A 21,920-nucleotide genomic window follows, 5' to 3' on the forward strand; every position below is an offset into this window, starting at 1 on the left:
TCTGGCTGTGATTGCCCTGATGTGTCGTCCCCTCCCCTGTCCTCTCTCTGGCTGTGACTGCCCTGATGTGTCGTCCCCTCCCCTGTCCTCTCTCTGGCTGTGACTGCCCTGATGTGTCGTCCCTCCCCTGTCCTCTCTCTGGCTGTGACTGCCCTGATGTGTCGTCCCCTCCCTGTCCTCTCTCTGGCTGTGACTGCCCTGATGTGTCGTCCCCTCCCCTGTCCTCTCTCTGGCTGTGACTGCCCTGATGTGTCGTCCCCTCCCCTGTCCTCTCTCTGGCTGTGACTGCCCTGATGTGTCGTCCCCTCCCCTGTCCTCTCTCTGGCTGTGACTGCCCTGATGTGTCGTCCCCTCCCCTGTCCTCTCTCTGGCTGTGACTGCCCTGATGTGTCGTCCCCTCCCCTGTCCTCTCTCTGGCTGTGACTGCCCTGATGTGTCGTCCCCTCCCCTGTCCTCTCTCTGGCTGTTACTGCCCTGATGTGTCGTCCCTCTCCTGTCCTCTCTCTGGCTGTGACTGCCCTGATGTGTCGTCCCCTCCCCTGTCCTCTCTCTGGCTGTGACTGCCCTGATGTGTCGTCCCCTCCCTGTCCCTCTCTCTGGCTGTGACTGCCCTGATGTGTCGTCCCCTCCCCTGTCCTCTCTCTGGCTGTGACTGCCCTGATGTGTCGTCCCCTCCCCTGTCCTCTCTCTGGCTGTGACTGCCCTGATGTGTCGTCCCCTTCCCTGTCCTCTCTCTGGCTGTGACTGCCCTGATGTGTCGTCCCCTCCCCTGTCCTCTCTCTGGCTGTTACTGCCCTGATGTGTCGTCCCCTCTCCTGTCCCTCTCTGGCTGTGACTGCCCTGATGTGTCGTCCCCTCCCCTGTCCTCTCTCTGGCTGTGACTGCCCTGATGTGTCGTCCCCTCCCCTGTCCTCTCTCTGGCTGTGACTGCCCTGATGTGTCGTCCCTCCCCTGTCCTCTCTCTGGCTGTTACTGCCCTGATGTGTCGTCCCCTCCCCTGTCCTCTCTCTGGCTGTGACTGCCCTGATGTGTCGTCCCCTCCCCTGTCCTCTCTCTGGCTGTGATTGCCCTGATGTGTCGTCCCTCCCTGTCCTCTCTCTGGCTGTGACTGCCCTGATGTGTCGTCCCCTCCCCTGTCCTCTCTCTGGCTGTGACTGCCCTGATGTGTCGTCCCCTCCCCTGTCCTCTCTCTGGCTGTGACTGCCCTGATGTGTCGTCCCCTCCCCTGTCCTCTCTCTGGCTGTGACTGCCCTGATGTGTCGTCCCCTCCCCTGTCCTCTCTCTGGCTGTTACTGCCCTGATGTGTCGTCCCCTCTCCTGTCCTCTCTCTGGCTGTGACTGCCCTGATGTGTCGTCCCCTCCCCTGTCCTCTCTCTGGCTGTGACTGCCCTGATGTGTCGTCCCTCCCTGTCCTCTCTCTGGCTGTGACTGCCCTGATGTGTCGTCCTCCCCTGTCCTCTCTCTGGCTGTTACTGCCCTGATGTGTCGTCCCCTCCCCTGTCCTCTCTCTGGCTGTTACTGCCCTGATGTGTCGTCCCCTCCCCTGTCCTCTCTCTGGCTGTGACTGCCCTGATGTGTCGTCCCCTCCCCTGTCCCTCTCTCTGGCTGTGACTGCCCTGATGTGTCGTCCCCTCCCCTGTCCTCTCTCTGGCTGTTACTGCCCTGATGTGTCGTCCCCCCCTGTCTCTCTCTGGCTGTGACTGCCCTGATGTGTCGTCCCCTCCCTGTCCTCTCTCTGGCTGTGACTGCCCTGATGTGTCGTCCCTCCCCTGTCCTCTCTCTGGCTGTTACTGCCCTGATGTGTCGTCCCCTCCCCTGTCCTCTCTCTGGCTGTTACTGCCCTGATGTGTCGTCCCCTCCCCTGTCCTCTCTCTGGCTGTGACTGCCCTGATGTGTCGTCCCCTCCCCTGTCCTCTCTCTGGCTGTTACTGCCCTGATGTGTCGTCCCCTCCCCTGTCCTCTCTCTGGCTGTGCTGTCAGCTGCTGTATTTATCAGACATGTTTTTGGCACTGATAAACCCTTCGGTGAAAACATTAGTTTGACAGTTGTCATAAACATGTCTTGAGTAACGGCCTTTTGCCATGAAACCATTTAATGATCCTGGCACTGCCTGACGCCTGAGATGGAAGACACATTTTCCCGGCCTAGTTGGGGGGGGGGGGTGTTTTGAGGGGACACGACTCTGGTGCGACGCTGTGCTTGTTCCCCCTTCAGGCCTCGGGGAGCGAGGGCCAGACGGGGGACAGGCAGGAGGAGAGAGAGAGGCTGCGCAGAGTGCTCAAACAGATGGGACGAATCAAGTGTCCTAACGAGGTATGTGCTTCTTTTTCTCTATAATCCCACTTTCTCTCTCTTTTCTATTTCTGCTGCACACCCCTCCTTCTCCATCTAACGCTCTCTCCCTCTTTATTTATTTCTCTCTCTCCTCTCTCACTCCCTCCTTCCCTCTAGCTTTCTTGTCATTTTGCCCAAACACACATCAACACTCTGTTACCAATTACTCACACTAGAATGCAGAGAAGAGAGAGGTGAAGACACATGGCAGCTGAGACAGACATTCTCACTAACCTCTCTTCATACATTCATGGGCATTTCATTTATTTCTTCCACTTCTAACTCACTCTTCTCTCATTCAACCACAAAAATGGTTGTCCACCTCTCTTGAGAAAGCTAGTTTATGTCAGTGACACTATATGAAGTTAGATGAATATAACCTAGACATGTTTGTTAAACACATCCATACTCTGCTCCACTAACCTGATTTCCAGTCTAATGTGAATTTTCTATTTCTCCCATTTTCAATGTTGCACGCACACGTACGTGCACCCACCCACACACCCACAGGGCTGCTCGGCCCATTTCTCCAGTCTAATGGGGTACCAGTACCATCAGAAGCGCTGTGGCAGAGAGCTGTCAGAGGAGGACAAGCCTGTGTTTCTGTGTCAGCACTGTGGGAAGACCTACCGCTCCAAGGCTGGCAGAGACTACCACCTCCGCACTGAACACCGCACCCCCACCACCCCCAACACCACCAACATCAACGATACCAACAACACTAACGCCAGCAGAGGGGTAAGAGAGAGCAGAAGTGTTTTTGTTTTATATATTTATCTGTTGAGATTACACCCATAGTTGTTGGTTGAATCTCTGTGAATTCTCTCATTGGTCTGGGCTGTCCCTCCTCTTTCAGGTGAGCACAGAGGACTCCCAGACACAGCTTGGGGGAAGGCGGGAGCTGAACCACACGGAGAGAGAGAGGAAGGAAAAGGAGAAGTGGCAAGAGTTGTCGGCAGGTAGAGAGAAAGAGAGAGAGGAGGGGAGAGAGAGGGGTGGGGAGAGAGAGGGGCTGGGGGAGGACTTTGAGAGGACTCCCAGTGGTAGGGTGAGACGTCGGTCAGCCCAGGTAGCAGTGTTCCACCTGCAGGAGATAGCAGAGGATGAACTGACCAAGGACTGGGGAACCAAGCGCCGCATCAAAGATGACCTAGTACCGGACAGCAAGAGGGTAAGAGACAGACAGGTACACACACACACACACACACACACACACACACACACACACACACACACTGAACATCTTGTCCCTGTCTATCCTCCTCCCCCAGTTGAACTACACTCGGCCTGGCCTTCCCAAGTTCAGTCCCAAGCTGCTAGAGAGCTGGAAGAACGAGGTCAAGGAGAAGGGTTTCCTCTGCTGCTCCAACGGAGTAAGACCCTCAAGACGACATGTTCTGTCCATTAAACACCTTTCAGATGAATCCAGTTTGTTTTATTTTCCAGTTGCTTTTACACATTCCAGCGCTGTCAAATTTGCATTTTATACGCACAGTTGACTATTTTGGTATCTGTTGTTATTGTTCCTCTCTGTTTCTAGAGCTGTGAAGCTGTTTACTCCAGTGTGTCCGGGCTCAAAGCTCATCTAGCCAACTGTAACCAGGTAGGACCATCAGGACCAGGTTAAGTTAAATGGATGAGGTTTAGGGACAACTTGTACCTACAACTGACTGAGGTGTGTTTCTGTATGCTTCAGGCAGGGGGCGACGCAGGGAAGTACACCTGCTTATTGTGTCAGAAGGAATTCAGCTCAGAAAGTGGTGTCAAGTACCACATCAGCAAGACACATTCACAGGTGAGACTTACATACATAAACCCTCACAGGTCTGATATACACCTTGAAGTATATGAAACAGACCCACTCACAGATAACACATTCAGTCATTTATAAACACATTTTAAAACACACAGGTGGATGTCATACACACATGCAGTAACAGAACGTTTTCCCTCATTATTATCATACGTTACATTATCATACGTTACATTATCATACGGTACATTAACATACGGTACATTACCATATGTTACATTATCATATGTTACATTATCATACGTTACATTATCATACGGTACATTATCATACGTTACATTACCATACGGTACATTATCATACGTTACATTACCAAATGTTACATTATCATATGTTACATTATCACACGTTACATTATCACACGTTACATTACCATATGTTACATTATCATATGTTACATTATCATATGTTACATTATCATACGGTACATTATCATACGCTACATTACCATACGTTACATTATCAAATGTTACATTATCATACGTTACATTATCATACATTCGTACAGAACTGGTTCCGAGCCTCTAGCCATGTGGTGCCCAGCAGCAGTAAGAGCAAACCGGCAGAAAACAAAGAGTTTGAGAAAAAGGAGGTTAAGAACGGTGCCACCACAGGAAAGAAGAGAGGCCGCAAGCCCAAAGAGCACCCCCCTCAGGCCACCCCTGTCCAAACAAAGACTCCTTTCAGTTCCACCCAAATCTCATCCTCCACCCCCACCCCGAACCCAACTTCAGCCGCCACCCCGAACACGGCCCAAGTCCAGCACCAGGCCCAGTCCCCGACAGAGAGGGTGAACCTGGAGACCCCGACATTAAACAGACAGCCCAACCCCCCTACCACAAGGAAGGGAAAGACCAAGAGGGTGCCCCCTTCCTCAGAGTAGATCTGCTTTCACTAACCCAGGAGCCAGAGAGGGTGCTATCTCTCTGACATGCCATCCACATTACGCCAGTAAGCTCAAAGACGTTATGGACGACACGAGGACTGGGGGACAGCGAACGAAACTAAAAATAACCATAGAGACATGAAGACAATTAGTTCATGCTTTTGATTTTGTGTTTTAACCCTATACTGTATACGGTGTATGTGTCTACTGGTATATGCTGATGTAACAGTTCATTTTATTCTCCATTCCATTTCGAAGCATCATTTCAGTTAAGCAATTCACAACAGGGGTTAATTGTAATCAAAGTTAAAATCCAACTCAATATATAAATAGCATTTTCTAAACAAAAGTCATATTTCAATAGAATTTTGCATAATTCCCTATACATGTCTGTAGATTCATGTTGTGCTTGAGAGATTTTTTTAAAGGATATTCTATTAGCATGGTGAGGTAATTTACTGCTAGTGATTTTTCAATTGATATACTGTACTGTGTATATATACAATATCTATATCTATATATCTATATACTCAAAGCAATGACGTCATCCACAGTTTTTTCAAGGCAGGAAGGTCAAATTTGCATTTTGTTGTTTTCCACTTTGGCGTCTTAAGTTGGTTTTTCATTGTGGCAGCTGAATGGCGAAGTAGAGAGCATTTTTCATCAGTCTGCTTCAGTGCAATACACTCATTGTGTTTTGGCCCAGAGTACACACTGTTACGCATAAATCAAATTCTTTCTTCTGTTCTTATGCTGTTCAAGTATTTATAGTAATTTTGTTCATTTCAAATTTACACTGAAATGTGGGATTTATTTTTTATTTTACATATGATATGAGATTTTATCCATTTTTGAGACAGTAATTATACCTTGGGGCACAAGAGTATGATTGAGGATGTTTACGCAAACATTTCTAAACTAAAATCTGTATCTACACCAAGCAATGTAAACGGCATATTCTCAAAGTTTGAAGATGAAAAAATGTTGTTGAATATATGTTTCCACTGCTTTTGTTGCTAATTATGGACTAAATGCTGAATCTAACAGTGGGAAAGTATTTGACCAGAGTTGCACCATTGCAGCACAATCAAATGAGTTGTCACCATTTTGGAGATTGAAGTCCAAATTGAGGATGATCTGGAAAAATCTACTTGCTCTTGTTTGAATGAAATAATTCAGAAAAGGGAGCGGCATATGTCTTTTTATAGAAAATTGAAGTCAGTTTGAAAATAATATTTTATGAAACGAAAAAGAAATCCTGCAAATATAGTTTCTAAAAACACTTGTCTTGCACTAACCCTAACCCTTCCCTCCCTTCCCCTGTTGTGTCATTCTGCACTTGAAGAGCACTGCTAATCTTTTACCCCAACATTAATGTTCCAGAAGAGGCTGCCCTTAGACACAGATCTTGGAACCAGTCTGCCCTCCCTAAATTCTAACCTTAACCATTATGGGCAAAGACACAAAACTGGCCATAGGTCCGTGTCTAAGGGGCAGTTTCACCCTACTCAAACCTTAACCCCCTATATGGGGGGTTGTAACCAGGACTAAAAAAGAACCCGAGTGGTGTCCAAAAAGAAGTACTTTTAGTCCTCTGTGACCCGCATTCTACCCAGATTCAATGACAAATAGGAAACTAACAGGGCCACCTGTCTAACTCAATATCCTAACAAAGCCATAAATGATCCTCAGAAATGCAAAACATTTAGGCTGTTTTACCAGTCATAACTGTTTTATTGTAAAATGAATTAAGTCTAAATTAAATGTCTTTAATTTATGTAAAATACTAGCATGTGCAATCAGAGAATTTTAAGACATTATCTATGTAATAATTACTTAAAGTAGATACTTGAATTCACACAAAACAAATGAAATAATTTGATTGAAATAAAACCCCTAAAATCTTTCATTTATATTTATATCAATAGAGCAGAATAGCTTGCTCTCAAAGCTACAGATCTATTTTATAATCGTGTGTATATTATCTAGTTAAAATGATAGCAAGGGGAGTTTGTAAAAATTGAATGGTTATATGGTGCAATTTAATCCGTCTGCTTGTTCATCCAGCACAGTTTTTCCTAAAATTGTCCTAAAATTGTACTTTGCATTATGTCCAAATACAGATACTTAACTCATACCATAATGTAATATTAACCCTTGTGCTGACATTTTGTGTTCCTCAAGTTAGGATTCAGCCCAATATCACCATTGCAATTGAATTAGATTTTGTAAATGTCAGCCTACATTGCTTTAATCCATAATTGTCTATTTTGGGATGATAGGAGTTCTTAAAGGGGTAGTGTGAGATTTGGGCAATCAAGTCAGATGAACTCATGGATACCATTTCATGTCTCTGCGTCCAGTTTGAAGGAAGTTCAAGGTATTTTCTGGAGCGATTGTTAATGACTGGAAGTCTATGGGATCAGCTAGCTTAATTGCAAAAATCTCTCACTATCCCTTTCACGAAAGACTGGGTGTAGGCTACATCCCTTACATTGCATTACGATGAAATACCTCCCGTATTGTTATATTCACATTTGATAGATGAACAACAGAGGTTAGATAGACAAGCACTGACGGTACCTTGCTCTTTTCAAATCCAGTTCTTCAGACCTTGGCCCTTGGCTCTCGTCTAGTGACTGGCGTGTGTGTATAGGGAGAATGAGCACCTTGGCTGGAGTTCAGTTATAGAACATGCATTCTCACAAAGGCTTTGCAGAAACATTCTACAGGCTACAAATTAATTCCAACCCTTTATTATGAGAGGATGTTAAGAACAGTTAGTAGTTGGGTGTGGAGTTTTGGCACAGTATCAATTATGAGTTGCTTGTTGATTTGTTTGATTTTTCTGTCATATTGACTGCTATTGTTTACCTGACAAGCTTTGGTGTTTGCAATATAATAGTTTAGCACTGCTTACCATTGTGGATATTATGATATACTTTATTTGACCCTTTACTACCTGTCTTCCTAGATGATGTGGGAAACACATATCCCACAGTTTGAGCTCATGTAGAATAAAGCAGCAACTGCAACAATATGTTTAGAGAGTACAGCAATACACCATATTTTGTCGGTCACATTGGCTTGCTAATGTTTTGATATCCAGTGTAATTGACACATTTAATGGCTAATTTATTTCACCTACCCTTTCCCTTTGTTTGTTTGCTTAAGAATCTTCTTTTCTCAGTGACAAATCAAAAAAAGAAGAAAAAAATGAAACAAAAAAGTTGCAGTGGAAGTCCATCAAATGTGATGGTATGTGTTGAAATACACTGTTTAACGTGTTTAACGATGCACATTTAATTGAGCTCTTCGGGACACATTGGCACACATATGGAGAATGTTCAGTTGTCGATATCTGAGGGTGAACAAGGAGGCGTGTGTGTGTGTGTGTGTTTGTTTTTAGTGCACTTACTATCCAATGAAATAGGCTTGAATTAGGAGTGTTGTCTCCAGAGCTTTTTAGTGGTCTGGACTGTGTGTGGTTTGACTTTTGTATCTGGGCATAGGCTAAGGTGTCTTCCCTTTTTTCACAAAATGCTATTTCCCCCTTTAATGTTTTATCTTACAAACATTCACAATCTCAAACGGCTTCAGATGACTCTTTGTTTTGAAAATTGACCATTATAGAGAGGATACAAAATGATTGGTTATGTTGAGAAGAATACCTATGATGTTTTTCCTGTTTTCTATGTTGAAGTTGTTCATATCTGAAGCTATATCCTAACTAGGGAGGCACCACACCTCTGAATCTGGTCTGTTACAATTTTTCAAAATTGTTGTATTACCTGTGCATTATTATCCCTCAAATAATGAATAAAAATGTTGTTGACTAAGTTTGACAGTTGCCATATATAATACATGCTGTTAATCGTGTGAATGGTTGGTAGCCTATATGACCTGACAATTATTGGAGCTGATACAATGGATTTTAAACCTTCACATTTTATTATCATAAATAGCATATAGCCTAGTTACATGACTTTAGATTTTGTTGATTTATTCTTTGAACCACATGACATAGTGTCACTATATATAATAATATATAAAGTGTAACAATTGAATAACCTCATCCAGTAACACGTGGCCCTGACACATTTGAGTCCCTGCCACTATATCGGCTGGAGAAAGGCCCTGTTGAATATTACCGTATATGAACGTTACATCATGGTGCGTTACAGATCGACGGAACGCCATGAGAGGCACTTTGGGACTACGAGTCCTTTTTGGGGGGTTGTGCTCACGAAAATCTATTTTTGCCAGTTGGCAAAGAAACTACAAGACCCAGAATGCAATTGTCTACGCCCCCTCTACACTGTTGACTATCAAATACGGGAAGAGCAATGTCTACGGTGTGCTGAGAAGGAAGGGTCTCAAAGATGGAGTGCGGAGAGAATTCTTCTTCGCTGTCTAATTCCAACAGGTATTTCACTTGGTTTGGGGATTGACTGTGGCGACAAGAAGTGAACTATACAATCTGTTTTTGTTGACGGTTGATTTTCGTGACAATCTGCATCCTTGGTGAACGTGAACCTACGTTCTGACCTCATGGTTACAAAGGAAGCGCGAGTGCAGTCAGTTCAGAAAGCATCAGTACACTGTATCAGTTATGGAAGCGAGGAAGTTTCATTGTAGCGAAGCATGGTCTGTCGATATAGATACAGAAAGCACAAGGTTCGGTCCATTCTTTCATTATAGGCCATCATCATGAAGGCTTCATTCCTTGCCGTCGTGCGTAATGGTGATTTTTGACAGCGGTCCGACATTCATAACCCTTTAATAACTAAACGAATAGTGCTAGTTTTCTATAGGTGGACTTCACTGCGCATGTGTTCCCAAAATAATCCAGGCACAAACCGTTAAAAAATACCCTTAATATAATGGAGCATGCTTTTCAATTTTTGTAATGTGTTAATTGTTTTCGACTATATTAGCTCATAAACACAATGGAATTGGCCTATTATTATTTTTGTTTACTTAATTTGTAGATATTGTAACACCCTAAATGAGGAGGTTAAATGCAATAATGAGATGTTTGATACTTTGTGGTTACTGAAACCAGAGACAACATATCAGCTTCTGAAGAGAATGGAATGTTCGTGAAGAACTATTAACATATTTAAATGGAATCAATATTTACACTCCAATATCTGCAGCAGTGATATGCTTATCTGTTACACAGGTCCAATATCCTGACCAACAAAAATCACATTTGTGAAATGCCCAACACAGTATTGTGTTATAATGTTCAACAGTGCAAAATTGCTTAATTGACTCTAGTGAATGTTCTCTGAAAAACAGAATGTCAGAGAAATCAAATCAAATGTTATTGGTCACATCCACATGATTAGCAGATGTTAATGCATGTGTAGCGAAATGCTATTACTCACTGAAGATTTGAGTCCACACCCCTATCATTGATGTTTTACCTGTTGCAAACCACACGAGGGTGTTCTTACATTAGCCTAGTTCATACCAATGATGTATATAAACCCTGGATTGCTGATACTTTGTTTTGGCCATGGCGAGGCTTTGAAGCCACTGGTCGGCCATATTGGCACTCCTCAGAAAAGTAGTCCTCCATAGGAATGAAATTATACAGTATTTACATTACATGTACAGTGCATTCTGAGAGTAATCAGACCCCTTAACTTTTTCCACAGTTTGTTACGCTACAGCCTTATTCTAAAATGTATTCAAAAATAGTTGTATCATCAATCTACACACAATACCGCATAATCTAACTGACTGTAGCTCTGGCCCAGAAGCAAGGATATGCATATGCTTGGTATCATTTGAAAGAAAACACTCTGAAGTTTGTGTAAATGTGAATTGAATGTAGGAGAATATAACACAATAGATCTGGTTTAGATAATACAATGAAAAAAAACATATATATATTTTTTTTATTGTTGTATCATCATCTTTAAAATGAACAGGATAAAACAAACATTCAGATAGGATGATGGGGACAATTTCAGTGACAAATATGAGGGCAACAGTACTTGTGCAAAGTTTCAGAATGATAACTTCCAAAATGAGTGTGCTTACATGACATTTTTCATGATGTCACCCAGGTGTCCCACACAAGTAGCCCAAATGTACCCAAGTGGACAAATTGTTGAAGGTATACATTTTGAAACAAATAAATATATACAAAATGTCAAAATGGTATTCTAACACCCCCCCCCAAAAAAAAAAAAAAAGAGAAAAAAATATGGGGGAAAAATATATACATTTACAACATAACATGGGTAACAATTTACACACTTTCAATATTTGGAAGACCCTCAGTCCTCTATCAAATCAAATTTATCTATATAGCCCTTCGTACATCAGCTGATATCTCAAAGTGCTGTACAGAAACCCAGCCTAAAACCCCAAATAGCAAGCAATGCAGGTGTAGAAGCATGGTGGCTAGGAAATTCCCTAGAAAGGCCAAAACCTAGGAAGAAACCTAGAGAGGAACCAGGCTATGATGGGTGGCCAGTCCTCTTCTGGCTGTGCCGGGTGGAGATTATAACAGAACATGGCCGAGATTTTCAAACGTTCATAGATGACCAGCAGGGTCAAATAATAATAATCACAGTAGTTGTAGAGGATGCAACAGGACAGCACCTTAAGAGTAAATAAGAACTATTTAGGGTTCCATAGCCGCAGGCAGAACAGTTGAAACTGGAACAGCAGCAAGGCCAGGTGGACTGGGGACAGCAAGAGTCATCATGCCAGGTAGTCCTGACGCATGGTCCTAGGGCTCAGGTCCTCCCGAGAGAGAGAAAGAGAGAATTAGAGAGAGCATACTTAAATTTACACAGGACACCGGATAAGACAGAAGTACTCCAGATATAACAAACTCACCCTAGCCCCCCGACACATAAACTACTGCAGCATAAATACTGGAGGCTGAGACAGGAGGGGTCAGGAGACACTGTGGCCCCATCCGATGAGACTCCCGGACAGGTCCAAACAGGAAGGATATAATATAACATCACCCACTTTGCCAAAGCTCTACACAATATTGTGCTGCTGAGGTATAATAAACAGATATATATATATATATATATATATATATATATATATTATATTATTAATTTCAAACAACGGCATTAGCATGAGAAGAACTTACCAGTCCAAATCGGTGACATTGTTCCTCTTCTGCAGGCACGTTACAGATTATACACACTGGCTACAACGGTGTCCTCTCCGTTCAAAAAATATTCCTCCACTTGGGAATCGCTAAATTAATCGTCCTACAACAATCTCTGTCTCACTTTTCCGATCAATTTCTTCTAAAATTGTGTGTACATCTGTATATCTAGACTTAGATTTAGCTTTCCCTGACTTAGTCGCCATACTGATTGATATATAAACAGCTGAATCTGCGCGTTTACCAAAACAACGCTGTGCGTAAAATGCGTAGCTCCTTCCGGAATAAAACTTCAATAGCGAATGACTTTCTTTACGCTGGAGTTTACGACATGGGTTGGTCTTCCAACACACAACCATTGCATATTGCCGCTTACCTCAGCTCATTGGCTATATACCCAGTTAGATTTCAAGACGATCAGTGGTCATTGGGTTAAAATACAGTCAATCAACGAGACAGTGGTCATATAATTGGTGCACAATGAGCTCGTCACCTGTTGTCTTCCAATCGTTTTTTTTCGGGTCAATACGTCCCGAAAAGTTTGAAGTTTTATAATTATTTTGTAAGGAAAACTCAAAAACTATATTCTGGTATTTGTTTCATTAGTCCTTTGTTGACACAGTCCCAAAATGTTTTGATTGTCAGCAATCAATTTTTCAAGATATATAACTTTCAAAATACAGAAATCATCCCCATATGATGCAAAATGCAACATAATATGATGCAACATGCATTATACAGGGATCATTTCTGTATTTTGAAAGTTACATATCTTGAAAACTTGATTCCTGACAAGTAAAAAATGTTGGGACTGTCTTTTGGCAAACTAACAAAGGACTAATGAAACAAATACCAACATATAGTATTTAGGTTGAGTTTTCCTTTGTCAGAACATTTTGTCAATGGGTTTGGGGCATGCAAAGTAGGACTTAAATTATATTTTGCTTGAAGTATTGACCAAAGCTGGTGTGAAGTCCTCAGTACTGCACAGGAATGTTAGGAATTTTATGTAACTAATAGCATGTCCTCGTGACTCCCCCATTTCACAAGGTCATTTAAACTTCATTAAATTAGCTTGAGAGTTAATAAATGTATAGCTAATGAGATTAAAATCACCATATTGGATTAACTGACAAATGGGTAGTACACATTTAGCAGTTCTATTGTTATACGTAGTTCCATCTTGTCACCTTTAATTATAGTCCTTTTGCCTTCTGACTGTGCACTTTATGTTCGAGCCCAGTACTAAGACAACCCATTACATTTATCAACAACTTTCATTGTCAAGTCCTTGATTAGTTGAATCAGGTGTTTAACTGTTGGCCTGGAACAAAAGCCTCCATCCCCTGGGAGACCCCAGGATCAAGATTGAAAATCAATGGTGGGGTTTGGTGGAAACCCTAAAGGAAGCTACACCACAGTATTAGGGCTATTTACTCAATAGCACCAGGGTATTAACCCTATTTACTCAATAGCACCAGGTTATCAACCCTATTTACTCAATAGCACCAGGGTATCAACCCTATTTACTCAATAGCACCAGGGTATCAACCCTATTTACTCAATAGCATCAGGTTATCAACCCTATTTACTCAATAGCACCAGGGTATCAACCCTATTTACTCAATAGCACCAGGGTATCAACCCTATTTACTCAATAGCATCAGGTTATCAACCCTATTTACTCAATAGCACCAGGGTATCAACACCTATTTACTCAATAGCACCAGGGTATCAACCCTATTTACTCAATAGCATCAGGTTATCAACCCTATTTACTCAATAGCACCAGGGTATCAACACTATTTACTCAATAGCATCAGGGTATCAACCCTATTTACTCAATAGCACCAGGGTATCAACCCTATTTACTCAATAGCATCAGGGTATCAACCCTATTTACTCAATAGCATCAGGTTATCAACCCTATTTACTCAATAGCACTAGGTTATCAACCCTATTTACTCAATAGCACCAGGGTATCAACCCTATTTACTCAATAGCATCAGGTTATCAATCCTATTTACTCAATAGCACCAGGGTATCAACCCTATTTACTCAATAGCATCAGGTTATCAACCCTATTTACTCAATAGCACCAGGGTATCAACCCTATTTACTCAATAGCACCAGGGTATCAACCCTATTTACTCAATAGCATCAGGTTATCAACCCTATTTACTCAATAGCACCAGGGTATCAACACTATTTACTAAATAGCATCAGGGTATCAACCCTATTTACCTCAATAGCATCAGGTTATTAACCCTATTTACTCAATAGCACCAGGGTATCAACCCTATTTACTCAATAGCACCAGGGTATCAACCCTATTTACTCAATAGCACCAGGGTATCAACCCTATTTACCTCAATAGCACCAGGGTATCAACCCTATTTACTCAATAGCATCAGGGTATCAACCCTATTTACTCAATAGCATCAGGTTATCAACCCTATTTACTCAATAGCACTAGGTTATCAACCCTATTTACTCAATAGCACCAGGGTATTAACCCTATTTACTCAATAGCACCAGGTTATCAACTATTTACTATTTACTCAATAGCACCAGGGTATCATTTATCAATAGCACCAGGGTATCAACCCTATTTACTCAATAGCACCAGGGTATCAACCCTATTTACTCAATAGCACCAGGGTATCAACCCTATTTACTCAATAGCACCAGGTTATCAACCCTATTTACTCAATAGCATCAGGTTATCAACCCTATTTACTCAATAGCACCAGTTTATCAACCCTATTTACTCAATAGCACCAGGTATCAACCCTATTTACTCAATAGCATCAGGTTATCAACCCTATTTACTCAATAGCACCAGGGTATCAACACTATTTACTCAATAGCACCAGGGTATCAACCCTATTTACTCAATAGCACCAGGGTATCAACCCTATTTACTCAATAGCATCAGGGTATCAACCCTATTTACTCAATAGCATCAGGTATCAACCCTATTTACTCAATAGCACCAGGTTATCAACCCTATTTACTCAATAGCACCAGGTTATCAACCCTATTTACTCAATAGCACCAGGGTATCAACCCTATTTACTCAATAGCATCAGGTTATCCCTATTTACTCAATAGCACCAGGGTATCAACCCTATTTACTCAATAGCATCAGGTTATCAACCCTATTTACTCAATAGCACCAGGGTATCAACCCTATTTACTCAATAGCACCAGGGGTCAGGTTATCAACCCTATTTACTCAATAGCACCAGGGTATCAACACTATTTACTAAATAGCATCAGGGTATCAACCCTATTTACTCAATAGCATCAGGTTATTAACCCTATTTACTCAATAGCACCAGGGTATCAACCCTATTTACTCAATAGCACCAGGGTATCAACCCTATTTACTCAATAGCACCAGGGTATCAACCCTATTTACCTCAATAGCACCAGGGTATCAACCCTATTTACTCAATAGCATCAGGGTATCAACCCTATTTACTCAATAGCATCAGGTTATCAACCCTATTTACTCAATAGCACCAGGTTATCAACCCTATTTACTCAATAGCATCAGGTTATCAACCCTATTTACTCAATAGCACCAGGGTATCAACACTATTTACTCAATAGCACCAGGGTATCAACCCTATTTACTCAATAGCACCAGGTTATCAACCCTATTTACTCAATAGCACCAGGGTATCAACCCTATTTACTCAATAGCACCAGGTTATCAACCCTATTTACTCAATAGCACCAGGTTATCAACCCTATTTACTCAATAGCACCAGGGTATTAACCCTATTTACTCAATAGCACCAGGTTATCAACCCTATTTACTCAATAGCACAGGTTATCAACCATATTTAGTCAATAGCACCAGGTTATCAACCCTATTTACTCAATAGCACCAGGGTATCAACCCTATTTACTCAATAGCACCAGGGTATTAACCCTATTTACTCAATAGCACCAGGGTATCAACCCTATTTACTCAATAGCACTAGGTTATCGACCCTATTTACTCAATAGCACCAGGTTATCAACCCTATTTACTCAATAGCACCAGGGTATCAACCCTATTTATCATACACTAACCCTATTTACTCAATAGCACCAGGGTTATCAACAATAGCCTATCAACCCTATTTACTCAATAGCACCAGGGTATCAACCCTATTTACTCAATAGCATCAGGGTATCAACCCTATTTACTCAATAGCATCAGGTTATCAACCCTATTTACTCAATAGCACTAGGTTATCAACCCTATTTACTCAATAGCACTATTTACTCAATAGCAGGGTATCAACCCTATTTACTCAATAGCATCAGGTTATCAATCCTATTTACTCAATAGCACCAGGGTATCAACCCTATTTACTCAATAGCATCAGGTTATCAACCCTATTTACTCAATAGCACCAGGGTATCAACCCTATTTACTCAATAGCACCAGGGTATCAACCCTATTTACTCAATAGCATCAGGTTATCAACCCTATTTACTCAATAGCACCAGGGTATCAACACTATTTACTAAATAGCATCAGGGTATCAACCCTATTTACCTCAATAGCATCAGGTTATTAACCCTATTTACTCAATAGCACCAGGGTATCAACCCTATTTACTCAATAGCACCAGGGTATCAACCCTATTTACTCAATAGCACCAGGGTATCAACCCTATTTACCTCAATAGCACCAGGGTATCAACCCTATTTACTCAATAGCATCAGGGTATCAACCCTATTTACTCAATAGCATCAGGTTATCAACCCTATTTACTCAATAGCACTAGGTTATCAACCCTATTTACTCAATAGCATCAGGTTATCAACCCTATTTACTCAATAGCACCAGGGTATCAACCTATTTACTCAATAGCACCAGGGTATCAACCCTATTTACTCAATAGCACCAGGTTATCAACCCTATCAACCCTATTATACTCAATAGCACCAGGGTATCAACCCTATTTACTCAATAGCACAGGTTATCAGCACCTATTTAGGTTATCAACCCTATTTACTCAATAGCACCAGGTTATCAACCCTATTTACTCAATAGTATTAACCCTATTTACTCAATAGCACCAGGTTATCAACCCTATTTACTCAATAGCACTAGGTTATCAACCATATTTACTCAATAGCACCAGGTTATCAACCCTATTTACTCAATAGCACCAGGGTATCAACCCTATTTACTCAATAGCACCAGGGTATTAACCCTATTTATCAATAGCACCAGGGTATCAACCCTATTTACTCAATAGCACCAGGTATCAACCCTATTTTCAATATAGCACCAGGTTATCAACCCTATTTACTCAATAGCACCAGGGTATACTATTTACTCAATAGCACCAGGGTATTAACCCTATTTACTCAATAGCACCAGGGTATTAACCCTATTTACCTCAATAGCACCAGGGTATCAACCCTATTTACTCAATAGCACCAGGGTATCAACCCTATTTACTCAATAGCATCAGGGTATCAACCCTATTTACTCAATAGCACTAGGTTATCAACCCTATTTACTCAATAGCACCAGGGTATCAACCCTATTTACTCAATTGCATCAGGCAATAGCACCAGGGTATCAACCCTATTTACTCAATAGCACCAGGTTATCAACCCTATTTACTCAATAGCACCAGGGTATCAACCCTATTTACTCAATAGCATCAGGTTATCAACCCTATTTACTCAATAGCACCAGGGTATCAACCCTATTTACTCAATAGCATCAGGGTATCAACCCTATTTACCTCAATAGCATTCAATAGCACCAGGGTATCAACCCTATTTACTCAATAGCACCAGGGTATCAACCCTATTTACTCAATAGCACCAGGGTATCAACCCTATTTACCTCAATAGCACCAGGGTATCAACCCTATTTACTCAATAGCATCAGGGTATCAACCCTATTTACTCAATAGCATCAGGTTATCAACCCATCAATATCACTAGGTTATCAACCCTATTTACTCAATAGCACCAGGGTATCAACCCTATTTACTCAATAGCACCAGGTTATCAACCCTATTTACTCAATAGCACCAGGGTATCAACCCTATTTACTCAATAGCACCAGGGTATCAACCCTATTTACTCAATAGCATCAGGTTATTAACCCTATTTACTCAATAGCACCAGGTTATCAACCCTATTTACTCAATAGCATCAGGGTATCAACCCTATTTACTCAATAGCACCAGGTTATCAACCCTAATTACTCAATAGCACCAGGGTATCAACCCTATTTACTCAATAGCATCAGGTTATCAACCCTATTTACTCAATAGCACCAGGGTATCAACACTATTTACTCAATAGCATCAGGGTATCAACCCTATTTACCTCAATAGCACCAGGGTATCAACCCTATTTACTCAATAGCATCAGGGTATCAACCCTATTTACTCAATAGCATCAGGTTATCAACCCTATTTACTCAATAGCACTAGGTTATCAACCCTATTTACTCAATAGCACCAGGGTATCAACCCTATTTACTCAATAGCATCAGGTTATCAATCCTATTTACTCAATAGCACCAGGGTATCAACCCTATTTACTCAATAGCATCAGGTTATCAACCCTATTTACTCAATAGCACCAGGGTATCAACCCTATTTACTCAATAGCACCAGGGTATCAACCCTATTTACTCAATAGCATCAGGTTATCAACCCTATTTACTCAATAGCACCAGGGTATCAACCCTATTTACTCAATAGCACCAGGGTATCAACCCCCAATATTTACTCAATAGCACCAGGTATCAACCCTATTTACTCAATAGCATCAGGTTATCAACCCTATTTACTCAATAGCACCAGGGTATCAACCCTATTTACTCAATAGCACCAGGGTATCAACCCTATTTACTCAATAGCATCAGGTTATCAACCCTATTTACTCAATAGCACCAGGGTATCAACACTATTTACTAAATAGCATCAGGGTATCAACCCTATTTACCTCAATAGCATCAGGTTATTAACCCTATTTACTCAATAGCACCAGGGTATCAACCCTATTTACTCAATAGCACCAGGGTATCAACCCTATTTACTCAATAGCACCAGGGTATCAACCCTATTTACCTCAATAGCACCAGGGTATCAACCCTATTTACTCAATAGCATCAGGGTATCAACCCTATTTACTCAATAGCATCAGGTTATCAACCCTATTTACTCAATAGCACTAGGTTATCAACCCTATTTACTCAATAGCACCAGGGTATTAACCCTATTTACTCAATAGCACCAGGTTATCAACCCTATTTACTCAATAGCACCAGGGTATCAACCCTATTTACTCAATAGCACCAGGGTATCAACCCTATTTACTCAATAGCACCAGGGTATCAACCCTATTTACTCAATAGCACCAGGGTATCAACCCTATTTACTCAATAGCACCAGGTTATCAACCCTATTTACTCAATAGCATCAGGGTATCAACCCTATTTACTCAATAGCACCAGTTTATCAACCCTAATTACTCAATAGCACCAGGGTATCAACCCTATTTACTCAATAGCATCAGGTTATCAACCCTATTTACTCAATAGCACCAGGGTATCAACACTATTTACTCAATAGCATCAGGGTATCAACCCTATTTACCTCAATAGCACCAGGGTATCAACCCTATTTACTCAATAGCATCAGGGTATCAACCCTATTTACTCAATAGCATCAGGTTATCAACCCTATTTACTCAATAGCACTAGGTTATCAACCCTATTTACTCAATAGCACCAGGGTATCAACCCTATTTACTCAATAGCATCAGGTTATCAATCCTATTTACTCAATAGCACCAGGGTATCAACCCTATTTACTCAATAGCATCAGGTTATCAACCCTATTTACTCAATAGCACCAGGGTATCAACCCTATTTACTCAATAGCACCAGGGTATCAACCCTATTTACTCAATAGCATCAGGTTATCAACCCTATTTACTCAATAGCACCAGGGTATCAACACTATTTACTAAATAGCATCAGGGTATCAACCCTATTTACCTCAATAGCATCAGGTTATTAACCCTATTTACTCAATAGCACCAGGGTATCAACCCTATTTACTCAATAGCACCAGGGTATCAACCCTATTTACTCAATAGCACCAGGGTATCAACCCTATTTACTCAATAGCACCAGGGTATCAACCCTATTTACTCAATAGCATCAGGGTATCAACCCTATTTACTCAATAGCATCAGGTTATCAACCCTATTTACTCAATAGCACTAGGTTATCAACCCTATTTACTCAATAGCATCAGGTTATCAACCCTATTTACTCAATAGCACCAGGGTATCAACACTATTTACTCAATAGCACCAGGGTATCAACCCTATTTACTCAATAGCACCAGGTTATCAACCCTATTTACTCAATAGCACCAGGGTATCAACCCTATTTACTCAATAGCACCAGGTTATCAACCCTATTTACTCAATAGCACCAGGTTATCAACCCTATTTACTCAATAGCACCAGGGTATTAACCCTATTTACTCAATAGCACCAGGTTATCAACCCTATTTACTCAATAGCACTAGGTTATCAACCATATTTAGTCAATAGCACCAGGTTATCAACCCTATTTACTCAATAGCACCAGGGTATCAACCCTATTTACTCAATAGCACCAGGGTATTAACCCTATTTACTCAATAGCACCAGGGTATCAACCCTATTTACTCAATAGCACCAGGTTATCGACCCTATTTACTCAATAGCACCAGGTTATCAACCCTATTTACTCAATAGCACCAGGGTATCAACACTATTTACTCAATAGCACCAGGGTATTAACCCTATTTACTCAATAGCACCAGGGTATTAACCCTATTTACCTCAATAGCACCAGGGTATCAACCCTATTTACTCAATAGCACCAGGGTATCAACCCTATTTACTCAATAGCATCAGGGTATCAACCCTATTTACTCAATAGCACTAGGTTATCAACCCTATTTACTCAATAGCTCAAACCCTATTTACTCAAGGCATCAGGTTATCAACCCTATTTACTCAATAGCACCAGGGTATCAACCCTATTTACTCAATAGCATCAGGTTATCAACCCTATTTACTCAATAGCACCAGGGTATCAACCCTATTTACTCAGGGTATCAACCCTATTTATAGCATCAGGTTATCAACCCTATTTACTCAATAGCACCAGGGTATCAACCCTATTTACTCAATAGCACCAGGGTATCAACCCTATTTACTCAATAGCATCAGGTTATCAACCCTATTTACTCAATAGCACCAGGGTATCAACACTATTTACTAAATAGCATCAGGGTATCAACCCTATTTACCTCAATAGCATCAGGTTATTAACCCTATTTACTCAATAGCACCAGGGTATCAACCCTATTTACTCAATAGCACCAGGGTATCAACCCTATTTACTCAATAGCACCAGGGTATCAACCCTATTTACCTCAATAGCACCAGGGTATCAACCCTATTTACTCAATAGCATCAGGGTATCAACCCTATTTACTCAATAGCATCAGGTTATCAACCCTATTTACTCAATAGCACTAGGTTATCAACCCTATTTACTCAATAGCACCAGGTATTCAACCCTATTTACTCAATAGCACCAGGTTATCAACCCTATTTACTCAATAGCACCAGGGTATCAACCCTATTTACTCAATAGCACCAGGGTATCAACCCTATTTACTCAATAGCA

The 21,920-nt window shown here is 41.4% G+C and overlaps 2 protein-coding genes across 6 annotated transcripts in view; both read left to right on the forward strand.

Annotated features, from left to right (window-relative positions):
* The window catches only part of znf512b (zinc finger protein 512B), an 89,841-nt gene extending 80,967 nt beyond the window's left edge, over nt 1–8,874 (forward strand). For all 5 annotated transcript variants that reach the window (XM_064956516.1, XM_064956514.1, XM_064956515.1 and 2 more), the window contains 7 exons: nt 2,216–2,314; nt 2,846–3,073; nt 3,192–3,506; nt 3,607–3,708; nt 3,876–3,938; nt 4,032–4,130; nt 4,657–8,874. In XM_064956516.1, the coding sequence (XP_064812588.1) occupies nt 2,216–2,314; nt 2,846–3,073; nt 3,192–3,506; nt 3,607–3,708; nt 3,876–3,938; nt 4,032–4,130; nt 4,657–5,031 (1,281 nt within the window). In that variant the 3' untranslated portion in view covers nt 5,032–8,874. The remainder of the gene's footprint in view (nt 1–2,215; nt 2,315–2,845; nt 3,074–3,191; nt 3,507–3,606; nt 3,709–3,875; nt 3,939–4,031; nt 4,131–4,656) is intronic.
* Nucleotides 8,875–9,351: 477 nt separating this feature from the next.
* uckl1b (uridine-cytidine kinase 1-like 1b) overlaps nt 9,352–21,920 on the forward strand; it is an 89,425-nt gene continuing 76,856 nt past the window's right edge. Inside the window, exon 1 of the mRNA XM_064956529.1 lies at nt 9,352–9,460. Coding sequence (XP_064812601.1) covers nt 9,417–9,460 — 44 coding nt within the window. The 5' untranslated portion in view covers nt 9,352–9,416. The remainder of the gene's footprint in view (nt 9,461–21,920) is intronic.

The sequence above is a fragment of the Oncorhynchus masou genome, chromosome 33 (genome assembly GCF_036934945.1).
Source record: "Oncorhynchus masou masou isolate Uvic2021 chromosome 33, UVic_Omas_1.1, whole genome shotgun sequence".
NCBI lineage: Eukaryota > Metazoa > Chordata > Actinopteri > Salmoniformes > Salmonidae > Oncorhynchus > Oncorhynchus masou.